The following is a 14,544-nucleotide window of genomic DNA, read 5'->3' on the forward strand; positions in this document are numbered from 1 at the left end:
AGTTGTCTACCCCCATGCTTATATTGTTGTTAATCACCCCCACTGTTCTGAAAGATTCTAATGACTCATGTTCTATTGTGTGTGACTTATGAAAAACACTTATTAAATGTTGAGCATTTAGACAAGCTGTGTTCCTTATCTAATTGTAATAATCTAACATGGTGGCAGCAGTAAATGTGTGGATAGCAAGATTATATTTGGAACTTTCAGTATAACAGTGACATATTAATCATTATGGAGGGAATTTTGTCTCCTCAGCAGCTGGATTTAAGGTGTGAGGATTTGTCTGGTGAATGGCGTTGTTGGCAAAGGGCTTTCAGTGACTACCTTTTGGCAATTGACCTGACTGGAACTACTAAGGCAGCTGAAAAGAGAAAGCTGGCCTTATTCAGGCATGCAGGGGGTGAGGATGTAAGAGAAGTCTATTCGCAGATAGAGTTCAAATCACAACCTGATGATGATGGCAATACTGGAGAGCTAGAGGAGGGAGCTGCTGGGAGGAAGTTGGATGATGTTATCAAAAGATTTCATGAATATTGCAATCTCAGGCCAGGTGTTGTAGTGGGTAGATTTAAGTTTCACAATAGCAGTCAAGGTGGTGACACTGTGGATGTATTTTTGATAAAACTGAGACAGTTGGCTGAGGGTTGTCAATTTGGTGATCAAAGAGATTCCTTGATTCAAGACAAACTGCTTTCTGGCTTGGGTAATACAAAAGAGAGAGACAAGCTTATGAGAGAATCAAATGAAAAGTTGTCTCTCGACTATGTGATCAAGTCATTGAGAATTGCTGATAAGTCAGGAAAATGGAAGCACCAAAAAGCTGAGGAAAAATCTGAAGATGTCAATGCAGTATCTCAGTTTAGTAGAGAGAAACTTGTCAAGTCAGCAAAACATGGATTTTCCAAGCAGAAATGTGAGAATTGTGGGAAGAATCACAATAAGGGTCAGAGATGTCCTGCATATGGTTCGCAGTGTAAACGTTGCCAAAAATTTAATCACTGGGCAGTTATGTGTAGACAAGATACTCATATAAATGAAACAGAAGCTCATGATGTTACAGAAGAAGTTTATCTGGGTGAAGTAAACACCATAAATGCTATTAACTCATCTATGGCTGACTCCTGGTATGCAGATTTACGAGTACACACAAATGCTGTGAAAAGCCAGCGAGTCAGATTTAAACTGGATACAGAAGCTGCTTTGAGTGTATGTGGACCAAATCAGTTAACTGGTGGTTTTGCTTTCTGACAAAAAGTTATATGGATCCGGACACACACCACTAAACTGTATTGGGAGAATACAGTGTAAGATTACTGCCAAGAGTGAGGTTACTGAGGAATATATCTACCTAGTTCCAAACCAGAAAATACCATTACTTAGTAGAAAAGCTTGTGATGAATTAAAGCTAATCAAGGTTGAGGAAGACCAATGCCACATTGGGAATGTCAATATCAATGGTAAGTTGTTTTCAGAACTTGGAAAAGTTGGCAGAGAATATTCTATTAAGTTGAAAGAGAAAGCAGTACCTTATGCTATACATGTTCCCAGACCGATATCATTTCCACTGAGAGATAAAGCAGATAGAGCGTTTGATAGGATGGTAGCAGATGGAGTCATCAAAAAGGTTGGACCTAATGAACCTACATCATGGCGTGCTCCAATGGTGGTGGTTCCGAAAGCTAATAAGGAGGAAATAAGAATTGTATCTGACTTCACAGAGCTTAACAGGTTTATCCAACGAGAAATTCATCCCATGGCATCAGTGGATGTGAGTTTAGCTATGTTAGATGGAGGAACAGTGTTGTCTGAAATAGATGCCAATAGTGGTTTTTTGGCAGATTCCACTTAGCTTAGACTCCAGCTACCTGACCACTTTCCTCACGCATAAAAAACGGTTTAGATATTTTCGACTTCCACAAGGCCTATCCAGTAGTCCAGAAATCTTTTCTGCTGAGATGAATAGAATCCTTGAAAATTATGAAGGTGTTGTCATTCACATGGATGATTTGCTTGTATTCGGGAAAGATCAACATGATGAGGGACTGGAGGCGGTTCTGGACAAGATTGCTGATGCAGGTATGACTTTAAACAAGGCAAAATGCAAATTTAGTGTGTCATCTGTTGAGTTTCTTGGACATCTGATTGATGAGCAGGGCATTCATGCACGACCAACGCTGCAAGGAGTATTGGATTTCGCCCAGCCTGTTGATGTTCATGGTATTGCAAGCTTTCTGGCATGGTAAACCAATATGCTAAATTTTCATCTGAGCTTGCCAACATTACAGAGCCGTTGAGAGCGCTACTCAAGGGGCCATGGCAGTGGTTAGAGCCTCAGGAGTCAGCATTCCAGAAGCTGAAAATTTTTTTTGCTAATGCACCTGTTTTCGCTATATATGATGTAAAGAAAGAAACTGTAATAACCTCAGATGCAAGCAAAGTGGGTCTTGGTGCTACACTCACACAAGTTCAAGATGATGGAAGTCGGAGGCTGGTTGCTGCTGCAAGTCGTTCTCTGACAGAGACAGAACAGAGACATGCAACTATAAAGATAGAGGAAATGGAGCTGCAGATAGAGGAGTGCAAACCATCTAGAAAATGCTGGTTAAAGAAGAGGACCTATATCTGGCACTGCTGGCTTACCGATTTTCACCACAGTTTGGCCTGTACTCCCCTGCAGAGTTGTTGATGAGAAGGAAACTTAGAACCACTGTGGTAACTCATCCGGATGATTTGCTGCCCAAACAACCAGATCATGCCCGATTCATAGCATCAAATCAACAATATAAGTCAAGGATGAAGCAGAACCATGATGCTCAGAAACAGATCAGATGTCGTCAGTATGGAGCCAAATGCACCTCTACGCAGATCTCCGAGAATCAAAAGTCCCCAATGAAGTTTGAGGCAACTGGTCATGATTAGCAAAGACAATCATTGATAGTATTCAATTTGTTTGTATCTCATAGCAAACAAACAGTTCTTAAATATTTCTTATTCAGTTTATTATATTTTACTTTTGTTGTAAGTTCAATCATTATACTCTTGTTTAGAGCTTGAAGGGGGATGCTATATTATTAAGAGTTGTCTACCCCCATGCATATATTGTTGTTAACCACACCCACTGTCCTAGAAGATTCTAATGACTCATGTTCTATTGTGTGTGAGTGCCAGTTCTTCTTCTCATCAACTTGACTGAGACATTAGTAAATGGCTCATGTAGAGAGATTGGTGCTAGAGGTGGAACGAGACACGAGACGTCTCGAGTATCGAACTGTCTCATCTCGTATCGGTCTCGTCTCGACTTAACTATTGCCAAACTCGAGACAGGAAATAGAATGAAAGCGCCTGCGCACGGTTGTTAAAACATGGCTTCTTACGGTAGCGACAACTCCATATATTGTAATGGATTGCGGGCAACTGCCTTTAAAGTTATACCCGGTCCGTTACTACCTGTTGCTATTGATTATGTTGGCCACTGAGTCTAATCATGTAGTCCGGACAACGGCCCTGTTATATTTTAGTTCGGTTCTGTGTCCTTAAAACAGATACCGGGTCGTATCTAATTACTCTTCGGATAATCTAATTTAATAAATAAGACTTTTGCGGGTAAAATGTCTGTATTTTATCGTATCGTGTCTAAACACCAACTGCCCTTCATAAAATTCGGGCCTCTTTTACGTATATACTACCAATCGCGGGTAAAACTTGCCCGGACACGGAGAAACGAACGAAAGGCCGTGTCGACCAAAGTCCGTGTTCGGTTAACAATGACGTTTTGTTAGCTCAATATAAGAATATACATGTGCATGTATACAGTAATTAATATAATTTCATGAGTACAATTTAGATATAATTCACATACTACAGTTAATACACAAACAACACTTAACATTAATGAAACGATAAGAATGAAAGTATTATCGTGTGTTCTTTTAGTTGCGGTATTTCTTTGTAAAGCGACGGCTATCGGTTTCATTACATTAAAAAGTAAAAACTATTCAATAGATGGTAAAAATATACATGTACAAAGCAATATGTTTATAATAATTATGATCAATCAAGCTCAAAATTCTTAGAATATATAACTTTGGTATTTTAGAGCTGTTTGTGTCACTTTTGTTTACAAAAACTACATGCATATCACTATTAAAATGTTGTATTTAAATCGTTTACACCAGGCGAAAATTCAATTTAAAAATAGTTTTATTAATTTTATATATACCAAGTAGCTAGTACTTGTGTAGTGAAATCATCACCAAATGCTCATTATTTTACTGTCTCGTGTCTCGTGTCTCGTGTCTCGAGTCTCGAATTTTTACAAGACAGTGTCTCGAGTCTCGTCTCGAACTTAAAAAACCTGTCTCGTTCCACCTCTAATTGGTGCTATGGAGGATACTTGTGTTGAGGTCAAGTTTGAATGTCACGATGATCTCATTGTTATCAAACCTCACAAGTTTATCTAGTGAGTTTTTAAACAACTTCGGGATGGCTGCACTTCATATCAGTAGTGAATTATGTAAGGCAGTATTATTTGGGTAAACGACAGTTGTGTTGCTAAATATAGAACATGCAGAAGATCTGTAAAGGTACCCCATGACTCAGTTGTTTAGCTTTTTTAGTTTATAATCACATTGTTTTGGTCGTAGCTTCAATCAACCCTTCATGTCAGATGACTAGCGGCTGCAGATCACAGTTGCCTCTGTTATTAGCTTTTGCGTTGTCAGTCCACAAAGCCCAAGGAATTACACTTGATAATGTTGAAGTAGGCTGCAACAATATGTTCAAGTCTGGACAATTGGCTGTAGGTATGGGGCGTGCTAGAACTGCAAACGGGCTATGCATCAGGAACTTCCATCCTGAGCACATTGTACCACCCTCTGCAGAAAATTTGAGTGAGCTATCTAGCTTGAGTTCTAAAAGCATAGTGGATGACTGTAAATGTTGCAACATAGTCAACTCTTCTTCCGCTTCATTGATCACTTATGACTCATTGGATGCGCTGGAAGAGTCTGACAGCTTGCTATCAAACATCTCGAATGAGGAAATGGATGCAGTACCCAATACCTGTCCTTCCAACCACAATTGTGTGCAGTTAATCTTGCATGAGGGTTTATTTGTGGCCCAGTCACTGAAGAACAGAAGATCAATAACGACAAAGTTAAAGCGCTATGTTCCGATTCTCGTTTAGGAAACACTTACACGCTTATAAGGCAAAAACTGTCAGACTTGTGGCAATAATTTGTTACAACAAAAACTAGTTCCCAGTTCACAGACTTTCTAGCCGCTAGCCATGCTTACTCAATCGGGAATTGCAAATAGAGTCAAAACAATACAATGATATTTATCTTGACATTCTGGTTGATGCAGAGCCGTGTAGCACAACGAGGCTACACGGCTCGGAGTCGATGAACTGAAGGGAAAACCCCAACGCCTTTGCATTTTGGTAAATACGTGTTTGTGGCCTATCCAACGAGGAGGTCAAAAGTTCATTTCATAAGCTTGTCCTGTAGCCGTTATCTATCGAATCCCGATATTCAAAGGTCTACATTAAACGTTCGTTTTCACCCGAAAGTGTCTTTTGAAAGTTGTATATCGTTAGAAGAGGTGAGTGTTTTAATTGGTAAAATTTTTGGATTTTAGGTTATTTGAGGTATACTGTATTTTCAATTGAGAGCATTTCTAAAAGTGAATGAGATGGTGTGCTTTTTGTAATATACCCTTCTCTCTTTCTTCTCACCGTCGCCTATCGCAACGCTTGGAGTACCTACCCGTGATTGCATACCAATCATACGAAATGCAAATTAATTCTATTTTTAATTCAAAACGAAACTTGGCTACAAAGCCTATCTAAAAATCTGGTTACAGTTTTCCAGAACAGAACACTTTTTAGGCCCGTATTCCCTGGGGCAGCTGGCCGGCTGAGCCTCCCCAACTTTTTAGAAATTTTTGACGGCTAAGTACAGTCAAATTCGGATAACTCGCCCTCGGATAAAATGTAAAATTTTATCACGAACACTTGGTTAACTCGAACGGATTTGTTTGGTCTGTTCACACGCAATGATAAATTGCTTTAGATAACTCGACTTCAACATCATTAACTCGAACAGTTATTTGCCCAACGGGAACGGTTTTTATCGCTGTAGAATATCACTTTATTCCAAGCCATAAGATAAACGTCAACTTTTAATAGTTCTTGGGTGTCAGTATTATCATCATCGGCAAAATATTTTTGTTAACGAGTTTTATAAAGGTTTGCAAAATGTCAAATTTTAACAAACATCAGCTTGGCAATGGCCCAACGAAAGTGTTGAAACCTTCGGATGAACTTAAAATAAAATCGGCAAAATTGATCTTTGTTGAAACGCTAAAAAAAAGATGTTTTTTTTCTGAGTGTTTCAACTGCAGTCAAGTTTAGCCTATTTTAATCTGAAAACGTCTTGGCAGTCACATCACCTAAAACAAACAAATCTCAAATAATAGAAAAAATGTTTATACTTTCCGATAAAATCTTACTCAGTTATATGTGAATGCACTGGCATTTTTTGTTTTTAAAATATTATTTTTGAGTATTTATCTGTTGTAAAAAATAATTTATATTTTGATAAATGTAGTAAATTACACAAAACAAATAGGGTAAAAGTTGGCCTTCATCAGTAAATTGTGTTTAGTTTCCCTTTAATACTACGTGAGATGCCGGGTTGAGGCCCTACATAAAAGAAACCTGTTGGGGGGCTGACACCGTCCCCTCCAAACCCTCAGATGCTCATAACTAGTCGCCTAACATTGGCCGCTCCAACTTGCAACCAGGGAATACAGGCCTGACGCAATGCTTGAAATTAATTAGTCTCAGTCGTGCCCCTCAACATCACAGTAAAATGAGAGGGCTAGTGCATAATATCATCAGGAAAACATAGTATGGTGCTTGGAATCTGAGTTGTTTATCATAGAAATAATTTTTATATGGAGAGCTAATGACACTGATTCCTTTGTCATCTTTGTTGGTTCTCTTGAGTTGTCCTACTTTTGCCTGCCACTAGCCTCATTGTCGTAGTTGATAAATATAAGCGGTAAGCAATAAAATAAGCGGTAACAGCACACAACAGTGAATATGAAAATTGTGACGTCACAATTTTCGAGCTTTCACCATTGAAAATTTTTGCGGTGGAGCTCTGGGGAAATCCTATAAACACCAACCAATGTCTGTCTCACCATGTCAAACAATGGCTCATTCGAAAGCCAAGATTCTGATATATTGAAATATATGACAAAAAATTGTATGATTTAACGTTCCCGCAATGTTTTCAGAGATTTGGATCATTAGTCTTTGTAAGCAATTTCTATAGCATTTTACGTAGATGTTTATCCGTCATCCGTTGTAGTCTGAAGTAATATTAATGTACAGTGTCAGATTAGATCACCGTCACTTTGCTGTTGTTCTGGTCCTTATGACTAGTAGCTACTTTTTGTGTGTCCGTGTGTGTTATTTCTTCACGCTGCCAATATTTCTAGAACAGTCCAACAGACTTTACATGGATAACGAAACCTTCCTACAAGAACATTAGCCAAGATTTTCACCACTACCTTTTCACGTTAAAGTATTTTGCGGGGTCAACGAAAAAGTAGCAGTTCCAACGAAAAACTCAGGCTTTTGTCGAATAAGTCCATGGGAACCCAAAAGATTCACCCCCAATAAACTTTCATAATCGCAAAAGCCCATATACATGTATGATTTAAGGGTAAGCTATATTTTGGTTGTTTTGTATCATTGCGCGTACTTGGTAATTGTGTAGTGGCCTTATTGGATGATTGTTGCGCTTTCTACCTTGCGCTTTCTTTTCTTTAATTCTATTCTGATAAATTTTTGGTCAATTGTTATCTTTAGTAGTACCCATGATCTTTGCAACCTTTTGTGGTTAGAGCATAAAATTTTTCTCTTCATATTTTTTAATACTTTGTTCCATATTGTGTTTGGACCAATAACTATATTTTTTGCGATGTCGAGTGAAATTTCTTGACTTTTTAATAAAACAGTAGGATATTGTGACCTGTACAATATTGGTACCTATAGGTACAATTGACCTAAACAATATCATATTGTCATAGTAATTATCAGTACAGTCGAGTGTAACAGTAGGACATTGTCAAGCTAACCATGAGTGCGGTAGAAGGAAACTGGAGGGTATTGTTTTTACACCTAGGAGTACAGTTGAATGAAACTATTGCTTTTCAGTGCCAGTTCAAAACAGAGGTTTACTTACTCTTTGACAAATTTTTTGTGTCTGGATATCTCTTTGAGGTTTTCCAGGAGTTCAAAAATTTCTGATGAGTTATCATAAATTTGGGCACTTATTGGTTGACCTTTAGGTTCTGCGCTTTTTCATTGTTAGTATCATGCGGTCTAAAACTTGTCTGCACTCTTCGGAAGCCGTGCCATATGTAGTTTTTGCATTCATGTATTAATATATTAAAGTCTCATCACTGTTATCAATGAAATGAATGTGTTCTTTCACAGACGTTAGCATCAATTGATATTGAAGGTAGTCATAAAGTGTAGTTGGTAATAATCAGGTTAATTAGAGTATTATAATATTTAGTCTAAACATACGACATTAGTACAACAGCGGTAGGATTATATGCTCATCCATACAAAAATGCAATATTTTGTGATAAGTGATGAATAACAAACAACAACAAATAACTTTAGTATTAGTATCATACGCAAGTCATTAAAATTTTCACAACACTTTTTTCTGCGCAAGTCGAGAAATACTTTCCTACGTAAAATAACATAAACATCGATAAGAAGGGCAAGTCTATGAATATCTGTAAATAACATGTGATGTGTATGTTCAGAGGTACTCGAGCATATGCATGTGTTTTTATATTGTAACTTTTTGAAGGGCTGCTTGCAAGAGTAATTTATTCTAACAGTCATTGCTGTAGTCTTTACGGCAGTTGCCTTCTCTTATGTTCTGTGGTTCCACTTCACAGCTATTGAAGTGACACAATGACTAGAGTCAACTAGTATGAGTAGTATCTACACCTTCCACAACCCTCGTCTTTTGTAAACTATGCATTGCTAAGAATCAATAGAAACTTGCACATCCCATAATTCACCATGCTAAAGCAAAACCTTGTTTGCTGCTAGATTTATTTTATAAACTTCAGTCAAACATACATTGTTCATGATATTTGCTAGATGTGATGTATGCAATTTCACATTAAGAAGTATTGTTATCCAAAAAATGTTATGTTAAAATTATGAAAGGTTTTAAAAACTGGTAAAAACTGGTTTTATTGAAGCCTTGTGGAATGTGAATATTAGGTGTGTTCCAAAGTGACAAGAATGCACAAATTATATGCAAGGAATTCTACGTAAACTGGTGATGTCAGAGAATATTCACATATTCACACAATATATCAGTTTGCTAGCAGTTGCTCTTGCCCCAGATAGTATTAAAGTTATAACTCTATTTTAACAGTCCTCTTTGCTGACTATTTGCTGTCCAGTTTACAGCCTATATTGTATTTTATGTCCTATTCTCGCTGCCTAAATTAACTGTAAGTATTACCAAGTTGCTATGTTACATGGATTATGTGTATGTCACAATTTCTATAACATTTCCTTAATTCATTTCTATATTATTTCCATAACATTTCCACAATTCATTTCCATATTATTTCCATTTCCATAACATTTGTCTATTTCATTTCCATATTATTTTCATTTCCATAGCATTTCCATGATTCGTTTCCATATTATTTCCATTTTCATACCATATCCATAATTAATTTCCATATTATTTCTATTTCCATAGCATTTCTCTATTTCATTTCCATATTATTTCCATTTCCATAATTCGTTTCGATATTATTTCTAATTCCATACCATATCCATAATTAATTTCCATTTTATTTCCATTTCCATAATTCATTTCCATATTATTTCCATTTTCATAAAATTTCCATCATTCTCTTCCTTATTATTTCCATTTGCATAACATTTCTCTATTTCATTTCCATATTATTTCCATTTCCATAGCATTTCCATGATTCGTTTCCATATTATTTCCATTTCCATACCGTATCCATAATGAATTTCCGAATTATTTCCATTTCCATAACATTTCTCTATTTCATTTCCATATTATTTCCATTTCCATAACATTTCCATATTTCATTTTGATATTATTTCTATTTCCATAACACTTCCATATTTCTAAAATAAAATTTCCATATACATTTCCATAAAATTATGGAAATATTTATGTTTATGGAAATGGATATGAAAAAGTAAACACTTCCATAATATGTTTAGCGATCCCTGCTATGTTACAAAAGCTTTTTGAATTGTTTCAGATACCAAACTCCTAACTCTTTTTAAAACTGCACTGACAAAAAACAGACTCAATGTAACTTTCCTAATCTTGATTAATAATATTAATTATGTTATGCTGTTATTGAAGAAAACAATGTCTGAAATGACAAGTGGATGCAAGTGTTGCAGTGATAACTTTTGCGATTGCTGCAATTTTAAATTTAGAAGAAACTGTGATGGAGCAAAACGTGAGTGTTATTCACATCATTGATGCTAATCATGGCTTGTAACTAACTGGATTATATAGTTATTGCTGTGCATTTGACTAACAGTAATATAGGGAAACTTAATTTAAAAAATAATTGTGTTAACTAAAGCAAAGAAACTAGCCTCATTTAATACTGTTTTAAAAAACAATTTTTTTTATATATATGATAGAATAATATTTTAATAATGATTTTATAAGGGAGATATGACAGAGCCTGACAATTTTGAATCTTAACAAGTTTCCTTTTGTCAAAGAGATCTTAGTGTTTCGGCGCGAGTTTTCTTTTAACAAAAAATATGTAACATCTTAACAGTTAATGAATTCAACATTTTGATTACCTTTCAAAAGTTGCAATTTTAACCTGTGGCTTCTTTTCACAGCCCTGACTGCAGTTTACCTGTTTTCAATCTGTCAATTTTGATACACTGCTTTTAAAGTTTTAATTCATGATTTACAACAAAATAACTAATTATAAATTAATAAAAAGTAGCAAAGAGTTATCACACTGTGTTAGACTAAATATTCACTCATTCACAACCACCCACGAAGTAACTCGTGAAATATATCATAGTAAGGCTACCAACGCGGGTTATCTCGCCTTGGAAGTTTACCAATTCCATGTACGGTTAATTTTAAGTTATGGAAGAAAATTTTCTTTTAGTTCAAAAGAGAATTTTCAAGCCAAAAACAAAAAACTTAAAATTTACCTCAATGATATTTCTGGCAAAAATCATACCCAAAATACTAAACCGATACCGGTATCTAACTAAACCGCAAATCATAAAAGTGACTTTAAGTTTTATCATTCGCGATCAATTTTTTCAAATCCAGAAGTAAATATGCAGATTCAAAAATGGTAAAACATTAAAAAAACTACATGAATTAAATAAAAACATTAATGTTGATGTTTCAAAGTTTTTATTATTTTTCAAGTTTTGTAAATTTGAATCGTTATGTTCGAATAAAAATGCACTCTTAGGATGCCAGCCGTAGTCAGCCTAAAGTTATCATTCACTTACAGTAGAATTATATTGATTCTTAGAACTGTCTATAAAGTCTGTCAAAAACAGAGTTATTGAATATAATTTTATTATTTGAAACATGTTTATGACAATTTATTTAGAGTATTTGGTGTGATTATTGGTTTGAAAGATGATACTCGCGCCAAAAAGTTCAAAATTAGGGTTTCATGAACTCATTTTTATGACTAACTTTATATAATTATTTAAATAACACTCATAACTGTGTTTTGTATGTAATAAGTATATTATTTTAGTCAAACTTTGTATACTTAGCAGTTTTTATGGTGCAAGTCTAACTTTGTTTCAGCAAATAACATCTTTTTCAAAATTGGAACTTTTTTGAAACTACCTTTTTTGAGACACAGATCTACATGAATTGAATATAAGTTGTCTATATAAATGTAATATCATTTGGAATAGAAGACTTGGCTGGTTTTTGTAAAACTTGAATGAGTAAATCATCTCAAGTCTGTGTATTGTAGTAGTAATTTGAAATATGGCAACTCATGCAAATGAGTTAATCAGTTGAAACCAAGTGCAGCCGCACCAATACACAACCATATTTTCTTTGATAGGCCACATCGAAGAATTGATATCATCTACCAGAACTTTTAATTCTCGATCATCGACAGCCACTCCATCAACATCTTCAAATCCACCACCAGCGGCTGAGCCCAGCCCAATGGAACTATACAGAGACTACGCAAAAAACCATAATTTCAAAGCATACGTTTTATCCATACCACAACCAATTCAACTCGACTCTATGACCAATACGAGACCTAGACTCGACTTGTGGAACGAGACAACTCAAACAACCACTGCGACTACAATGAGGGACAGCTTTACACAGACAGAAACCATTATGACCAACAAAGCAACGACGACTGACAATGTGACTACTGACGGACTGACTTTGACCGACTGGGCTCTGCCGATATTGCATTTTTGTATGTCCTCGTTCATCACTTCGCTACTATAAAATATATTTATAGTCCACTTTCACACTAACCTAAGTACTATTGTTTCTGACTTTTATTCATTATAAACTTCTAATGTATAAGTACTAATTACGGACCACTTTCCTTCACAACAAAACAGAAAAAAATACTTTGACAATTGGTTAGCAATCAATCGATTGAAAATATTTTTAACTGAGCTAATGCATTGAAAAACACACTTTAGGTTGAAACGTGAACACAATTTCTGTGTGAAATAAAACAACGAATGCATCAACTTCAGCTTCAACAGGTTCTGAAAAAGCTGAAGCTGAAATCAGTTGTACCGATCAGGCTTTACCAATTCGAACGCTGTATTTTTAAATGACTAATCAGCATTGAGTAGCTCCCCACTTCTGATTTTGTGTCAAGCCCTGTGATAGGCTCAAGTTGTAAAACTTGCCACCTGCTTATGTGAAGATCTGCCTGAGTATTCTTCTGCTTTCTGATTGGTGAATTTCCTAAAACGAAACTATAGCTTCCTGATTGCATTATGTAGTAATGACTGTTTTACAATACATTAGCTGTTACATAAACAATGATTAATGATGGTTCTTAGGTAAGACAGCAACGGAAAGCGATTATCTTTAATTGTAATATTCATTGTGCGAATCTGTAGTAGTAGGTATCCGAGTTGCTCAATCGGTAGATATGGTGGTAACAAGAGAACTAATGTACATAATACAGTGCACATAATGACCTTGATAGCTATAGACTGTTTGGAGATGGGTCAGTTAGAAACATCATTGTATGAGTTTTTTTTGTCCAAGATTAATAGAGATGGTTCAGTGTGCAGAATTCTTGACAAATCATCAAATTTGTTAAAGTTTCAGTATTGGAATATACTGCAAGACTGACAGAAAAGACTGACTCATTCCTGCTCTCTCATGCTGTCAATCTTTCAAGGCAGCAGAAATGGTTGAAACTTAAATATATTAGGCTACCACAAGATGGTGTCATTACAGTTTTGTTGCGCAAGCTTGTATTCATTCGTATCAGTTTTCATTGCTGCGAATATCAGAATTTACAAAAGCTTTCTAAAAGAGGAGTAATCTTCTTTGCTATACAGTAAATATGTAAAACAACTAGTGTATTTCCTCATGAGCTTGTAAAACTATTTGTACTACCTTGTAAAGCATTGTGTTTCTATTTAACAATGTGTTGGCAAAGACTGAGGATCTATAAATATGTAGACTGTATTCTTTAGTGTCAACGGCTATTGCAATAAAACTCTATAAAATTTTCGAAGAATTATATTTCAAGTTATAACATACTCGTAATATTTATTATATGGTTTATATATTGTCTTACTGAATAGATCTTGAACTTTTTATAAAAAATTCAAGATCTTTTCAGTAAGACAAAACATATTCCAGATTCTAAATGGGCCACTTTAATTGGATACAATTGCAAATGATAAATGATAATGACAATGTGAATGTGTTTCCTAGAAATAAAACAATTCTTCCGCTTAGATAAAGTGTGTCAGACAATTTTAAAGACTAATTTGGCAATATTATTAGCAACAGAGAACACCTCCAAAACAATTTTCTGATAGAAGATACCGTAAAACCTCTAATTGAACACCATGATGCTATATTTTTCAACCCTTTTTTATAGTGGCGGTCTATTTAAGGTGGCATTTAAATAGAAGGTGTATTTTTCAAATGGCTTGTCAGAACTCTCGCAAGTTAAATTTAGCCCTATTACGGGCGAAGCAAATGTGGCCTATAGTTTACGATCTTTTTTCTGGTGAAGCGATATTAGACCCTCTGGATGCAATAAATCTGCTAACTTACCTTCACCTTGTCAAAAATGTCTTAATAAGGATGCATTGAAAAACCGAAAAATATCTCTACCAGTTGATATCTATTGCTTACAGTTAACCTGCAATGATATTACAGACTGGGTTGCGCTTTGAATTTTTTTTAAGTTTTC

General features: G+C 35.5%; 1 protein-coding gene across 1 annotated transcript; it reads left to right on the forward strand.

Moving 5' to 3' along the window:
- Positions 1-234: 234 nt before the first annotated feature.
- LOC137405158 (uncharacterized) lies at positions 235-1,251 on the forward strand. Its single transcript, XM_068091384.1, has one exon. The coding sequence runs from the start codon at positions 235-237 to the stop codon at positions 1,249-1,251; it is 1,017 nt and encodes a 338-aa protein (XP_067947485.1).
- The last annotated feature ends 13,293 nt before the right edge of the window (positions 1,252-14,544 follow it).

This window comes from Watersipora subatra, chromosome 9, assembly GCF_963576615.1.
Source record: "Watersipora subatra chromosome 9, tzWatSuba1.1, whole genome shotgun sequence".
Taxonomy (NCBI): Eukaryota; Metazoa; Bryozoa; class Gymnolaemata; order Cheilostomatida; family Watersiporidae; genus Watersipora; species Watersipora subatra.

What these genes read in the sequence shown, in the direction of transcription:
- LOC137405158 (XM_068091384.1), top strand. Translation starts at nt 235, where the DNA reads ATGGAGGGAATTTTGTCTCCTCAGCAGCTGGATTTAAGGTGTGAGGAT.